This window comes from Felis catus, chromosome A2, assembly GCF_018350175.1.
Source record: "Felis catus isolate Fca126 chromosome A2, F.catus_Fca126_mat1.0, whole genome shotgun sequence".
Classification (NCBI taxonomy): domain Eukaryota; kingdom Metazoa; phylum Chordata; class Mammalia; order Carnivora; family Felidae; genus Felis; species Felis catus.
This window is the reverse complement of record NC_058369.1, coordinates 110753770-110769559: the sequence shown is the minus strand read 5'-3', so window position 1 is coordinate 110769559 and position 15790 is coordinate 110753770. Positions and strand designations below refer to the sequence as shown.

At 35.0% G+C, this 15790-nt stretch overlaps 1 protein-coding gene across 1 annotated transcript; it reads left to right on the top strand.

Moving 5' to 3' along the window:
• Positions 1–11317: 11317 nt before the first annotated feature.
• On the top strand, positions 11318–12486 carry PRPS1L1 (phosphoribosyl pyrophosphate synthetase 1 like 1). The gene has a single exon (XM_045052457.1). The coding sequence runs from the start codon at positions 11461–11463 to the stop codon at positions 12415–12417; it is 957 nt and encodes a 318-aa protein (XP_044908392.1). The 5' UTR covers positions 11318–11460; the 3' UTR covers positions 12418–12486.
• The last annotated feature ends 3304 nt before the right edge of the window (positions 12487–15790 follow it).

Here is a 15790-nt window from a genome sequence, read left to right as displayed (position 1 = left end):
TTAAAATAATGGTTTATTGTCATAAATTCATTTATCCACAGGCAAGATCTCTCTTCTTATGTGTATGAAAGGAAGAAAACAGATTGACACTAATAAGCTGTTTCTTGTTTTTCATTGTAGTTTATTTGAAATGAGAAGCTCATGAATTGAATTGATAAGAAGTCAATTAACATATAAGGATATGAAGCAGAATGTATTTACACAAAAAGTGACTGTTGGCGAAGTAAACTGCTAAAGTCAACAATTGCAAGTAACATTTAAAAAGACAAATTACTAGGAGTTAGTATATAGAATATACATTCATTATATGCCTTTACTCTCCCTTATCACCAACTTTGAGTCTATCATAAATGTAATTATATCCTTGATTTTAAAGGTCCTAGCAGACATGGGGAAACCATGCTGGGACTATTAATGTAACCACAATGGCACAAGCTTACACTAGCTACTTCCAAAAATTAGCCCTGTCTCAACGCATCCAACAGCTATTTCTGATAATTCTTTAGACTACAGGTTTCTGTTACTTCTACAAGATCCTGCAAATTTGTCCACTTCAGCCTCTTCATCAGCCACCACGGTACAGTCTCTCCTACCACTAAGCTTGCCGAGATGGCTTCCCCGCCAGGGACAGGTATTCTCTGCCAGCGGCAGTTGCTGCTTGCTGCCTCCACCATTCTACCCCTCAAGGAGAGAATCTGAGCACAACTCATCCTAAATTCCTGATCCAAGACTAGCTGTCATTATTGTAGGTTTCAGTTTTCTAGACTTCATGGGTCAAGAGTGATGGAAGTTAAGGCCCGGGGCCTGCTAAAGGTGAAGAGTCTCATAGGAGGCCATCTCCTCATTAAACTGGGACACAAAAACTTTCTATCTTCAGAATAACGGTGAACCAGAAGGAAACCTGCCACCCCCATCCATAGTAGGGAGAGATGACTTGTGAGCAGAGCAGAGAGCAGGGAGTGGTGTTAGAAAGATGGGTGAAAGGGTTGGGAGGAGGGGATCCCTGAGAAATTGTTATATCCCCTGGGTAGTCCGGGGAAATTTAAGTGCTGTATGTGGTTCAAGGTGGTCCCAGACTGGTAACAATCCCACACAGGAGTCAGAAACAAATTCTTTCTGGAAGAAGAAATTTTCTCTCTAGACTTCAAAGAATTTTCTAATATAAAATTTCATGTGTTATAAAGGTACATAAAGATAAATAAGCATAAAAGAAAAAAAACCAGCAAGAAAAAAAGACAGCAGATACAGATTCCAAAGACTTTAGACAATGAAATCACCAGATATACCGTATGACACAGTTTTTATACTAGGATTTTTTAAATTTTATTTTTTAATGTTTATTTTTGAGAGACAGAGCATGAGCGAGGGAGGGGCAGAGAGAGAGGGAGACACAGAATCCGAAGCAGGCTCCAGGCTTTGAACTGTCAGCACAGAGACGAATGCGGGGCTCGAACTCATGAACTGTGAGATCATGATCTTGACCGACTGAGCCATCCAGGTGCCCCTTATACTAGGATTTAAAAATTAGTTTCATATAAGAATGACTGTGAAGACAGCTTCAGAGAACAAAACTCTAAAAATTGCCCCCATAGAATTGAAAACAAAACTAAAATGTTTTCAAATGAAAAATATAATACTAAAATTAAAAATTCAAGAGATATACCAATTAGAGTGGCCCAAATCTGGAACACTGGTAATACAAAATGCTGGTGAGGATGTGGAACAACAGGAATTCTTATGCATTCCTGTTGGGAATGCAAAATGGTACAGCCACTTTGGAAGACAATTTGGCAGTTTCTTATAAAACTCAACCTACTCTTACCACATGGGTGTGATTTCTGGGTCACTAAATGGAATATTATTTAGCACTAAAAAGAAATGAGCTATCAAGCCATGAAAAGATATGAAGAAAACTTAAATGCATATTAATAAGTGAAAAAAGCCAATCTGCAAAGGCTACATACTGAATGATTCCAACCATATGATCCTGGAAAAAGCAAAACTATGGAGACACTAAAAAAGATCAGCACTTGCCTGTGGTAAGGAAGGAGAGGAGAGACAATAGGCAGAACACAGAAGATTTGGGAGTAGTAAAAATACTCTTTATGATGTTATCATGATGGATACCTGTCAGTATACATTTGTCCAAGCCCATGGAATATAGAACATCAAGAGTGAACCCTAAGGTAAACTATGGAGTTTGGGTGATTATTATGTGTCAATGTAGGTTCAACCTCCATTAAAAAAAAAAAAAGTGTCATTCTGGTGGGTGATGTTGATAATAAGGGAAGCTATACCCACACATCCTCACAATCTCTGTACTTTCCTCTCAGTTTTTTGACTTTGAAACTACTCTCAAAAATGTTTTTAAAAATAACTTCAGGGGCGCCTGGGTGGCACAGTTGGTCAAGCGTCCGACTTCAGCCAGGTCACTATCTCGCGGTCCGTGGGTTCCAACCCCGCGTCAGGCTCTGGGCTGATGGCTCAGAGCCTGGAGCCTGTTTCCGATTCTGTGTCTCCCTCTCTCTCTGCCCCTCCCCCGTTCATGCTCTGTCTCTCTCTGTCCCAAAAATAAATAAACGTTGAAAAAAAAAATAACTTCAATCTACCGTTTTTATAGCATAATAGGCCCAGATAAAAAGGGAGTAAGTAAACTGGAAGACAGGTCAGAAGAAGGGATTTAGTACGTAGCACAGGAAACAAACAAACAAACAAAAACTATGAAAGAGAGGTTCATGGAATATGCAATGAGGGGTATATTTTAAGTTTCACCAGAGCTACAGTAGTAAGAGAGAGAATTGGACAGAAGCAATATTTAAAGAAAAGTAAAGAATTTTTCCACTACCAAGGAAAAACACCAATTCACAGATTTAAGAAACCAAATGAATCTCAAACATATGCAAATACTTTTTAAAATTCCATACCAAGACTTATAACAGTGAATCTGCATAAGAAAGAAAGAAAGAAAGAAAGAAAGAAAGAAAGAAAGAAAGAAAGAAAGAAAGAAAGAAAGAAAGAAAGAAAAAGAGAGAGTGGGAGGGAGGGAAGGAAGGAAGGAAGGATTGTCTTAAAAAGCAGCTAGAGGGGACAAATGTATTACCTTCAAAGGAATAACTTCAAAGCAGGCTGAGTTCTAAATAGCAGCAAGAGAATCCAGAGAAAGGGAAAATGATTAACTCAATGGGCTGAAAGAAAATAACCGACAACCTGGAATTGTACACTTAGCAAAAATATCTCTGAGAATGAGGGTGAAATGAAGACATCACACCAAAAGAAAAAAGAGAGTTTTTCACCAGCAGTATCTTGAAAATTTGTAAGGATGTACTTTAGGCAGAAGGCAACTGATCTCAAAAGGATATTTAAGATGTTATAATAAAAGAGGGGAAAAGAGAGTAATATATAGGTAGATATATCTAAATGAACATTGATTATATAAACAACAATAATAATTTAATTGTGGAAATAAAAAAAAGGGAAGGAAGGAGAGAAGGAAGGGAAATGATAATACCTGACCACTCTATGTTAGGAAGGGATAAATAAAGTTAAAGGACATGAAGTTAAATGGCATTTATAAGCAACACAACTAATATATAAACATACAGTAAGGCTAAAACTACAAGACCAGAAAATAAACCAAATACTATTTTAAAGATAGCTAATATAATTATCAGCAAATAGAATTTAAGGCAAAAGACATTAGTAGAAAAAAGAGTTTTACTTTAAAATAGTTTCTCGATTCCAAAAGTTACAGCTTAAAATACAGAGAAATAAAGGAGAGATTTATAGAGACAAATATACACCAAAAATCACTGTTGAAGTTTTAACATATTTCTTAGTATTTGATGAAATAGGAAAAAAAAATCAGTAAAGGTAGGAAAGACATAAAGAACGTTACAAACAAACCAGATCTAATGTGCGTGTATGTTTATAGCACCTAACCACTCCACAGTACGTATTTTTTGTAGCACACATGGAATATTTACAAAAAGTCACCACTTAGGACTACAAAAATGTTCCAGCAAATTTCAAAATACTTAAATCACACAGATCATGTTTTCTGACTATAGTACTACTAAGCTAGAAACCATAAATAAGATATCAAAATTACCTATCTACTTGTTAGTCAAAAAATTATATAACCGCTGAACAAAGAAGAAATTGCCATCAAAATTAGAAAATAAGTTTACCTGAATACCCACAGAAATACTATAAAAATTACACACAAATCTTCAGTCCAAACAGTACTTAGAATAAAAATGTATAGCTTTAAATATTAATAAATAATAAGTTAAACACACATTTCAAGAAGTTTGTAAAAAAGAAAAGCAAAATAAACTCAAAGAAGTGATTAAAATAAATAATAAAAATAATCTTAGTCAACAAAGACTAAAATAAGCATCCACTGGGGTGCATCAACAATTTCAAATATTAGTTTTTTGGAAAGACTAATAAAATTAATAGACTTCTGATGAAATTGATCAAAAAGAAAGCAAAAAAACTTAATACTAGAAATGACAAAAAATGACAAAGGGAATCACGTACTAAAGTTGCACGTACTAAAAATGAAATAGGAGGATATTATGGATAGTATCAAGTCAGTAAATTTGAAAAATAAGATGAAATAAGAAATTCAGTAAAAAAAAACCTCACAAAATTGACAAAAAATTGGAAATTTTGAACATTACCAATAACCTATATCCTGAATATAACTGAAAACCATTAGATAAATTAAATAAGTAATCAAAACTTTTTGGCCTTGTTCCACATAATGTCATAACTTACGTAAATCTTCTATAGGACAAAAAAAAATGACATGCTTTTCAACTCATGTATAGCTAGCATAATCTTGTGTTCTCAGTAAGAAAAAACAAGAAGGGGCGCCTGGGTGGCGCAGTCGGTTAAGCGTCCGACTTCAGCCAGGTCACGATCTCGCGGTCCGTGAGTTCGAGCCCCGCGTCAGGCTCTGGGCTGATGGCTCAGAGCCTGGAGCCTGTTTCCGATTCTGGGTCTCCCTCTCTCTCTGCCCCTCCCCCATTCATGCTCTGTCTCTCTCTGTCCCAAAAATAAATAAACGTTGAAAAAAACATTAAAAAAAAAAGACAAGAAAATTATGGACCAGATTCGCTTAAAAAGATATAAAAAAATTCTAAATAAACTATCAACTAACTAAATCAAGCAATATATAAAAAAGGAAATATATAATGATTAAATTGGGTTTATCTCATGAATGTAAGGTCGGTTTAACATTAGAAAAGAAATCACTGTAATTTACGATATTAAGAAGTTAAACTCAAAAATCATATTATAATCTCAAAAGCTGTGGGAAAAGCACTTGACTTTGTTCAAGTCCCTTTCTTGATTAAAGAGAAAAAAAGAAACTTTCAGCAAACTAATAACAGAAAGGATTTTCTTAATCTAGCAGAGTATTTTCTGATAAAATGCAACTGACAAACATCATCCATAATGGTAAAATACTAAAAGTCTTTCCTTTTGAGATTAGCGACAAGGCAAGAATGACCTGTCACCACTTCTAGTCAACCTGAATTTAGAGGATTTTAACCAGCAACAAAAGGCCCGGGGGGGGAAGTACACGGAACAGAAAGGAGAACCGTAACTGACATTTATTTACAGATGATATGATGGCTTATAGAGAAACTATTACAAATCCCAAAAAGTTTAAAAAATAGAAATAATATTTAGAATATCAAGTATATATCTATGTAACAGAAAATACAACTTTTAGTAGATAGCATTCATATCATATAAAAATTAAATATCTGGAAATATCAAAAGCCATACAGAAAAATATTTGTAAGGAAAGACTTCTACAGAAAAATTATGAAAACTTATTTTCATTTTAAAAAGTAATTAAGTGGAAAGAAATAGCATGTTCATGGATTGGAAAACTCAGTGTTATAATGTCAATTTTATCCCTAAATTGATTCATAGGTATAATGTAATTCCAATCAAAATCTAACAAAAATTTTAGTGGAACTTGAAAGCTGACTCTAAAATTTGAAAGGAAGTATGAAGGAATAATAGCCTTTGAGAAAGAACAATATGGAGGCCTTAAGACTGTACTCTTTCTAACACTTAATTGATAGAGAAATTCTTTTGTTTTTGCTTACTTTGTTGTCGTCGTTGTTGTTTTATAAACTGATATACAATGACTTCCTCCCAAGGGGGAATATCAAATCAAACTAGCAAGTATTTACCCTGTACAATGCTTAGTATCCTCATGGACAGCCAAACGGTCTTCAGGGTATGACAAAAAGAACTATCTCAGTGGTGAATACTGTAAGAAATTCAAGGAGGGGAAATCAGACAATAAATTGGAGAGCCTCTTAGTTTTCATTCAATTCTTACTGGGCTGGTAGGTAGAAACTGATTTTCAGATGCTCAAATGCCTAATGGATTTTTTAAATCTCCAAAATAACAAGAGTTCATATCCTACATGTACTTGTCAAAATATTTCTGGAACATTATACAGGTATTTTAAGTTGAAGTGTGTGTGTTTATAGTTCTTAAAGAATTATGTGATATGTGAAAGTAATATTCATACATAGAAAAGAAGAATATGAAGAGAAAAAGATCTAGAAGCAAAATCAAAATGCCACATCACAACAGCTAGTGAAATGAGTCAAAGAAAAAGAAAACTATACCTTTCATTTTCCCAAATGGCAAAATAAATGTTGATGATAGAAACCAGTGGCTCTCAAAAGTGCGGTCAGCAGAAAGCGGCATTGAGCGTTATCTGGTATCTTATTAGACACAAAGCCTGGGGGGACACCTGAGCGCCTGAGTGGCTCAGTCAGTTAAGCATCCGACTTTGGCTCAGGTCACGATCTCATGGTTTGTGAGTTTGAGCCCCAGGTCAGCTCTGTGCTGACAGCTCAGAGCCTGGAGCTTCAGTTTCTGTGTCTCCTTCTGTCTGCTCCTCCGCTGCTTGCACTCTGCCTCTTGCATTGTCTCAAAAATAAATAAACATTAAAAGAATTTTAAATAATAAAAAAAAGAGACACAAAGCCTAGGACTCCACCCTGGACCCACTAATCAATACCTGTAGGCACAGGGTTCAGGAATGTATATTCTAACAGTCTTGCCTGGAAATCTTGATGTCCTTCACGTCTGAGAATCACTACATCATTCCAAAGCACAGTACACTCAGTTTTTACTTACCTGAATGGACAATGGGTCTTAGTGTTTATTATGAGGACTAAACAAATGATCACAATTGAAAAAGATAAAATATGTTTCTAAAAAAATTTTAATCTTAATTTATTTTTGAGAGAGAGAAAGCACAAGCAGGGGAGGAATAGAGAGAGAGGGAGACACAGAATCTGAAGCAGGCTTCAGGCTCCGAGCTGTCAGCACAGAGCCCGGCGAGGGGCTCAAACCTACGAACCATGAGATCATGACCTGAGCTTAACCGACTGAGTCACCCAGGCGTCCCTAAAATATCTTTAAAAAAGAATTGAATAGCATAAATGGAGCTTGTGTTTTGTCAAAATATAATTAACATGAATCTTTTTACTAATTTCATGAAACTAATACACAAAAGGGAAAGATCCATCATCAAAAACTGTTTTAAAACACTTTAAAATATTTCATATAAATATTGGGGAGATATTTCTTAGTTGCAATTTGCTAGTTATAGAAGATCTCCATATATACTGCTTCATCTGCCATTGCAAGTACATATTATTCAGCATATGTGACATCATTTTTATTCCAAGATTATTGTTTCATACTAGGATTTTCAAGCTCTCCAGATTTTTTTTTTAATTTGTAAACATGTTTCAAAAATACCCTCGTAAGTCTACAATAACTCTCAAAATTAAAGGGGCATTTCTGAATCACAAATCTTTCTCCTTTTCTTTTACTTGTTTTACTCAGCTTTGTTTACCTAATCATTATCTTCACATCTATTGTATAAAATGATGGATTTCCAACTAAAAGCTCAATAAACACACACAGTAGTCAACTTTAATTGTAAAAAATTACAAACAAACTTTAAAGTATTTCTACCAATGTAAAGCTCTGTGGGAAATTTTCTCAAAGTATTGTGGATGGTTATTATGAACAAAATAAATGAGGTAAGGTAATGTTACAATAATGATCTGGAACTGTGAGTCAAATGAGTAAGATTAAAGGCATAAAGAAACTCTTCCTAATAAACAAGCAGATAACTGCTGGAAAGAAAAATATGTTCCTTGTTTGAAATTAACTGCCAAACATTCTCAACCTACACAAAGCTGTCATAAAGGACATCTAAATCTGTCCTTGTTTGTAACATGTGTTGTGACAAGATTTGACAGTTTATCAAAGAACTATAATTGCCACCTAAACATCTAGCATTTTGTCAACTGCAAGTATGTTTAGTGAAAGCATTTATTTTACTTAAAATACAACAACTGTTTTTCTCCACTTTCTAAAAGAATTGACTGAATTTCTTTTCTCCTTAGCTGATCAAGCTGCATCAAGGCTCTCTCTTTGAATTATTTATGTTGGAATTGCAAAGGGTAAAAAACAATCAGTAAAGCAAGAAACTATCACCAAGGTGTTTTATATATATATATATATATATATATATATTTTCTGGGTATTGACTCAAAAGACCTTCAAAATATAGCAGTTCTCAAAGATCTGTAGAGATGACATTTAAATATGCTTACCTTGGGAAGGAGAAAGATAGACATTTTCTCTATACCACAATTTATTTATCTAGAGTAATTTATTAAGATATGATGTCTTAAATACAGAGAATATGTTCTTCAATAGGCATCATTCCTACCTGTAACTTCTGTTCGGAACAGCCAATGATAAGATAGATGTCTTTCTCAACCCACAAAGACCAAAGTAAAGAGGAACTAAATCCCCTTGCAATAGATTCATGTAACAGAAATGTCAGCGTAACAGAGATATTTCCATGACACTACCAATCGTTCATTTGTTTCAGGAAATAGTTTTTAAAAGGATTATTCGGTCTCAGATATGGAAAGTTGTTCCTTACTGTAGTTGTTTGATAATAAAAAAGTAACATTTTTATGTAAAAGTTTCTGCCCGACTTTTACATTTTTCCTTCATTCTCATAAACCTCAAAGAAAAATGATAGACTGAGAAAAATGCTATTTGGAAATTCAGGAATCCCACATTCTAGTCCACACTCTGCCTCTAATTAGCTTTTAGATCCCAAACCAGTTGCTTCATTTCTCTGGGCCTCAGTTCCCTGTCTGTGAATCGGGATGTTGGACTGGGTGGTCTGGAAGGCTATTTCCACCTTTAACATTTTATGATTTTAGACAAATCCCTGGAACTATAAGGTGTTGCAACAGCCAGAGCTTGGAGCAAAAAATAGCAGCAAGACAAAAATTTCTTCTACTTAACACCTCAAGGCAATGCAACCAACTATGTGTTTTTAATGTTTACATTAGCATTCAGTCCTATTTAGGTAATAATAAGTCTATTTAAAAATCTGTTTTGTTTTTCTTTAAAAAGTGAAAAATGTGTGACACATTGAGAACACTGAGAGAAAAATCATTTTAATTGAAGCTGCAAGTACTTTTTAGTGCAGCTAAATTAAGCCACAGAATTTTCTTTAGAAATCACTGTATGTAGTCAGGCTGAGGATGAGAATTATATAGTATAGATGGGTCTGCTGATTTTATGATAGGAAGGAGCATGAATGGAGGGTTGTAGGCAGAAATGAGCTGGCAGGCACTATCAACCATGAAGAGTCTGAATTGAGGAGAAAAGCTTGACGATGTTGAGAAGAGAGATGATTGGATCAGCAGCAGGACATTTTGATTTAGCCTTTTTGACATAGCTGTTTATATGGTTTTATATTAATAGCACATTTAATATAACTACACTTTTTTTTTCTAGCAAAGTGATGTGTTTCATAGACATTGTCAAATCTTACCCATTTCTGTTGCCTACTCCAGTCCTTACCCGATTCATGAACCCCACTCAGTGGGAGAGCTCACAAGTAGGGTGAGAAAATATATTCAACAGATTATTTATCAATTTCAAACTATGAAGAAATGGTTATTTATATTTAGGCTAGATCAAAATATTGCAGAACCAAAAGTCAGACACACAATTAGCAGGATAAAAATGTATGATCTATATCTGATGTCTCCATTATTTTTATGATACAATTTGTTCTTGAAATTTCTGGTATCTGTGGTCCCTTCCATTTCTTTCCCCATTACTCCAACTCCTAATGTATTTTGGAAGCTGTGTACTTAAAATTTGCTAACACTTAATCATCATATATATTTTATTAGTCTTTTTTTAATTATAAAAGTAATAAAAGTTCAAATACTACACTAATAAATGGCAATAAAATGTGACAGTCCTTCTTCATCCCAAACTGCCACCAACCTACACCCCTCTCTAGAGATAATCATCATAAAAAGGACCTCCGTAATGACTTGATGCTTTAACTATTTCTTAATTCTAAATACATAAATTTCATATATTGTGTACATTTTTGACTGGGTTTTTTACATTTAGAAATATCTTGGGAATATTTCCATATGACTGCACATAAGTCAGTTTCTTTAATGTCTGCTTATGTTTGTATAATACATTATATGATACTTTACCTATTGATGGACATTTGTTAGTTTCCAGATTTTGTTTTTATGAGTAACTCTAGAGAGATATACTATTTGTCATTCACCATCTTATATTCTATAAATGGTACAATACCTGACACACAATACCTCATGAAATATTAACTGAATGAATTAACACAGTGACAAATAAAATTATCAATATATTTTGGGGTTGTCTATGAATATTTCTATTGAGTAGATTCCTAGAAGCAGATACATTGAGTCAAAGGTTTTATGAAACAAAACTTTCCTTGCAAAATTTCACACTTATACATTCTATTACAATAGAGGAGTTTATCTATCTTATAATTTCGGCCCACCTAATGTGTGAAAATTAGCATTTTCCTGATTACTAGCATTTTTTCATATGTTTATTATCTTTTTTCCCCTGTAAATTGCCTATTCATACCATTTCCAGATGTTTTTGGTCTTTTTCCTCACTCCATTGGAAGCACATTGTTAGACATTTTCTCCAGTCTGTAACTTTCCTTTTAAACGTATACATCCTTTACCTTACAGAAACTTTATATTTTTAGGCATTAAATTTCACACCCCTAGGAAACTACTACAGGCACTAACAGAAGAAAAACTTCCATGAACTGAAGAAAGACTTGATTTTTATAGTTTAAAAGTGCAAAGTGGATGCCAAGCAGGAATTTTTTTCCCCAAAGACTCAAGATCAACATAGACCAGCTCGCGCCCACCGTCTGAACCGGGCGGGTAACTGCCCGGGAACAACGGAAAGGCGTTTGTTAGTCTGTGGTCTGACTTCGGTTGCAATCTTGACAGCAGCAGTGATCGCCGGACGAAGAGTAAGTACCTCGAGTGATTGGGCAAAATGGCAAATATCAAAATCTTCGGAGGCAGCTCCCATCAGGACCTATCCCAGAAAATTGTCGACCGCCTGGGCCTGGAGCTAGGCAAGGTGGTGACCAAGAAATTCAGTAACCAGGAGACCTGCGTGGAAATTGGCGAGAGTGTGCGAGGAGAGGATGTCTACATAGTGCAGAGTGGTTGTGGCGAAATCAATGACAGTCTAATGGAGCTTTTGATCATGATTGATGCCTGCAAGATTGCTTCAGCCAGCCGGGTTACTGCGGTCATCCCATGCTTCCCTTATGCCCGGCAGGATAAGAAGGATAAGAGCCGGGCCCCAATATCCGCCAAACTTGTTGCAAACATGCTGTCTGTAGCAGGTGCAGATCATATCATCACCATGGACTTACATGCTTCTCAAATTCAGGGGTTTTTTGATATCCCCGTAGACAATCTCTATGCGGAGCCAGCTGTCCTGAAATGGATAAGGGAGAATATCTCTGAGTGGAGGAACTGCACTGTTGTCTCACCAGACGCTGGTGGAGCTAAGAGAGCGACCTCCATTGCACACAGGTTGCATGTGGCCTTTGCCTTGATTCACAAAGAACAGAAGAAGGCCAATGAAGTGGACCGTATGGTGCTAGTGGGGGATGTGAAAGATCGTGTGGCCATCCTTGTGGATGACATGGCTGATACTTGTGGTACAATCTGTCATGCAGCTGACAAACTTCTCTCCGCTGGAGCCGCCAGAGTTTACGCGATCTTGACTCACGGAATCTTCTCTGGCCCAGCCCTTGCTCGCATCAACAGTGCGTGCTTTGAAGCGGTGGTCGTCACCAATACCATACCTCAGGAGGGTAAGATGAAACATTGCTCCAAGATACAGGCGATCGACATCTCCATGATCCTTGCGGAAGCCATCAAGAGAACTCACAACGGAGAATCTGTTTCCTACCTATTCAGCCATGTCCCTTTGTAATAGAATAACTTCAGGTTATTCTATTTTAAAATAAGATAAAATAAAAATAAAAATATGCCTTGCCCCTTGTTCTTTCTTGGTATTTGATGAAAAGTTCAGTAGAAGACCCAGCTGGCTCTGCTGCTACTTTATGAATCTCACCTCAGGTATATTAGAGTTTATTTTATTTTATTTTTAAATTTTTAATGCTTTATTTTTGAGAGGTTGAGAGAGACAGAGACAGAGCACAAGTGGGGGAGTTGCAGAGAGAGATGAGGACACAGAATCCTAAGCAGACTCCAGGCTCTGAGCTGTCAGCACAGAGCCAGATGTGGGGCTCGAACTCACCAATCCTGAGATCCTGACCTGAGTGAAGTCCCACACTTAAGTGACTGAGCCACCGAGGCACCCCTATTAGAGTTTATTTTAAATTGAGGAAGTACAGATTGAGAATAAGTGCTGGGATTTTCTCTCTGGGTTGTCTCATTCTGGCTTCATTGATTATTTTGTGAACCTTGCAGCTACAGTTCATCTACTGATTTCAGATTTTGAGGGTATCATATGGAGGTGTTTGAAAGTGACTATGGAATTTTAGGCATAATTGCTAAAGTTGCTTCAGGATAACTAGCAACTGCAGCCAACCAGATCCATCACCCTCACCACTACCCTTTCATCTGACCCTCTGCCCCCTTTTACTCCCCCTCCTCTGGGCTGCTCCCCTTCCCATTGAGCACAAGTTCTCCAAGATCTGTGCTAAACCTCTTGCAAGACATTTATCTTTCTTCCGTGTATTGGGTTGGCATCTCAGATGACCTCAGACTTATATTTAAAAATTGGTATTATTGTCCTCTTGTTGCAGAAACTAATAAAATGTCTGCATGTGTGTGGGGAAAAATAAGACACACACCTAGACATGTTGGGAAATTTCTGATCTCCACGAAAATGCAGACAGGCCCTAAAAGCTTCTCAAAAGATAAAACATAAACAAGGTAATTTTAAAGGAACAATATTCAGATTGCTGTTAGATTTCTCGTTTGATCTCCCAGGCAGTAAGCAAGTGGAAACAATTTTTGCAGTTCTAAAGGACCATTATTTTTAACCTAGATTTCTTTGCCCAGCTGAACTATCATTTAATTTTGAGGGGAAAATTAGGGCATTTTAATATATTAAAAGTCTCAGAACTTTGCCACCATGAGTGTTTTCTGATGTATCACTTAAAGATATCGAAAATAAATATATACAACTAAGAGGAACACACGGATTGAAAGAGGTAACAGTGAAACTGATAAAATATTATTTTTCATGAAATTACAATTATCATAGTTATTAAGATAAAATTCACATAAAAATTGAGCCACAATATAAAGCAAATATTTTAAAATCTATAAATAAAATTCCAGATGATATCCACAAAGCATGAGAGATTGGGAGATGTTAGGATTGGTCTAAGTATATTAATAATCTTATGTAGTTTGGGAAGGAGGTTACTGACACAAATGATTGACATTATAGCCAAAAACCTGTGTTTAAATATGTTATTTAAAATTCAAGGACAAGCAAGAGAGAAATGTGATGAATTACTTGAAAACTCCTAGACAGGGAAAAAAAAAAAAAGTATGGCCCAGTGAACAAAGTAAACAAATTCGGCTGAAGATAGAAAGTAAATAAGGAAGAAAATAGAGCAAAAAGAAAATACCAAATATATGCCAAACTAAATTCACTATATTAACTAAAAGTCAATATGTTAAATTAACCTCATAAAAGATAGATTATTAGATTGGGTAGTAAATTTATTTAATGATAAGCTGTTTACAAGAGACCAGGAGACACATCTAAACAAAAAGTTGGATGTAGAGGGATGATGAAAAATATACCAAATAAATGCTTACAAAGAGAACCTAGGCGTGATACTTTTAGTCAAAGTAAACATGGCATATGTTTTGCTGATTAAACCCCCCATAAGTTACAAGCATCATGAATCTTTATGTAGTTAAAAACTCAACATTGAAATATAAAAAGAAAACAAAACAATATGAAGAGAGATGTATAATCTACATTAATAGAGGGAAATTTTAACAAAACTGTCATACATAAAAGATGTTATTTTAATAACTACATATGGAAACTAAACAGATAATTCACATTTTTCCAGCATGAATGAGAACATTTACAAATATTAAAAATATTAATAGGTCATAGTCTTCATACATTTTTTAAAGAAATTTATATAGACCTTATATAGTAAAGATTTACTACAATCATCTTGACAATCTTGAAAAAATAAAACTATCAGTAAAATAAGAATAGAATGAAGCTTACTTGACCTGATAAAGCAAATCCATTAGAGACTTACAAAGATATAATTAATAATTCCCACTACAATCAGTCAAATTTCTAAGCCAGTGGAATAAGACAAGAAAAAGAGCAGTATTGGGTAAAAAGAGGCAGAACTGTCGGTATTTACAAATGTCATAATTATCAACAAAAAGATCCAACAATCAAAAGAAAAACTATTTCTTTGAGAGGTCAGCAAAATGACTACCGATAAGATAAAGTATTTGCCTTTCCTAAACACCAACAAAACATAATTTTAAAATATATTTGAAAAAAGATTGCCACAACCTAGAGCAATAAAATCTGCAAAATAACCAGTAAGAAACTCCAAAACTGTGGGATTGGTATGAGAAAACTTTGCTAAAGGATATAAAAAATATGAATCTGGGGAGGAACACTATGAGAGTTTCCTCAAATCACCTAGTTAGTATAATCCCAATAAAAATCCTAATAGTATTTAAAAAGACAGAGAAGCTTTTCTTGAAGTTCATCTAGAAAGATAAGTAATAAATAATATTCAAGATATTTTTCAAAATATTTTTGTACTATAATAAAACATGAGGTTATAGTAATTAAAACTGTTGTATTGATGCAGGAATGAACACATAAATTAATATTACAGAATTTAAATTCCTGAAACAGACCCATGAATACTTACAGGAATTTAGCACACCCATACCCCATTTAATGGAGGGATTGTATTACTGGAAAGAGAAACATAACTGAATCAATTCTATAGGAGAATCACTATCATAAATCCCTATGGGATATGCTTTGCTGGTATCCTGCTTTGGCAACCACTCCTACAATCTACTCAGATTCTCTGAAATGGGGATGAGATTCCTGCCATAATCTTTTCCTTAAGTATCTTCATATAATTGTTGGTCAATCCAAATCATAGTGATGTTATAATGGGCTTTTTAATGTCAGTTGTCACTTATCAATATATATCTTTTTGATGATCTTAACACTCTGCTTACTTGATTGTATCCTGGAAAGCACCTCCAGCCTCTTCAAAACTTATATTTTAAGTACCATTATAACACCATTACCTTGTATA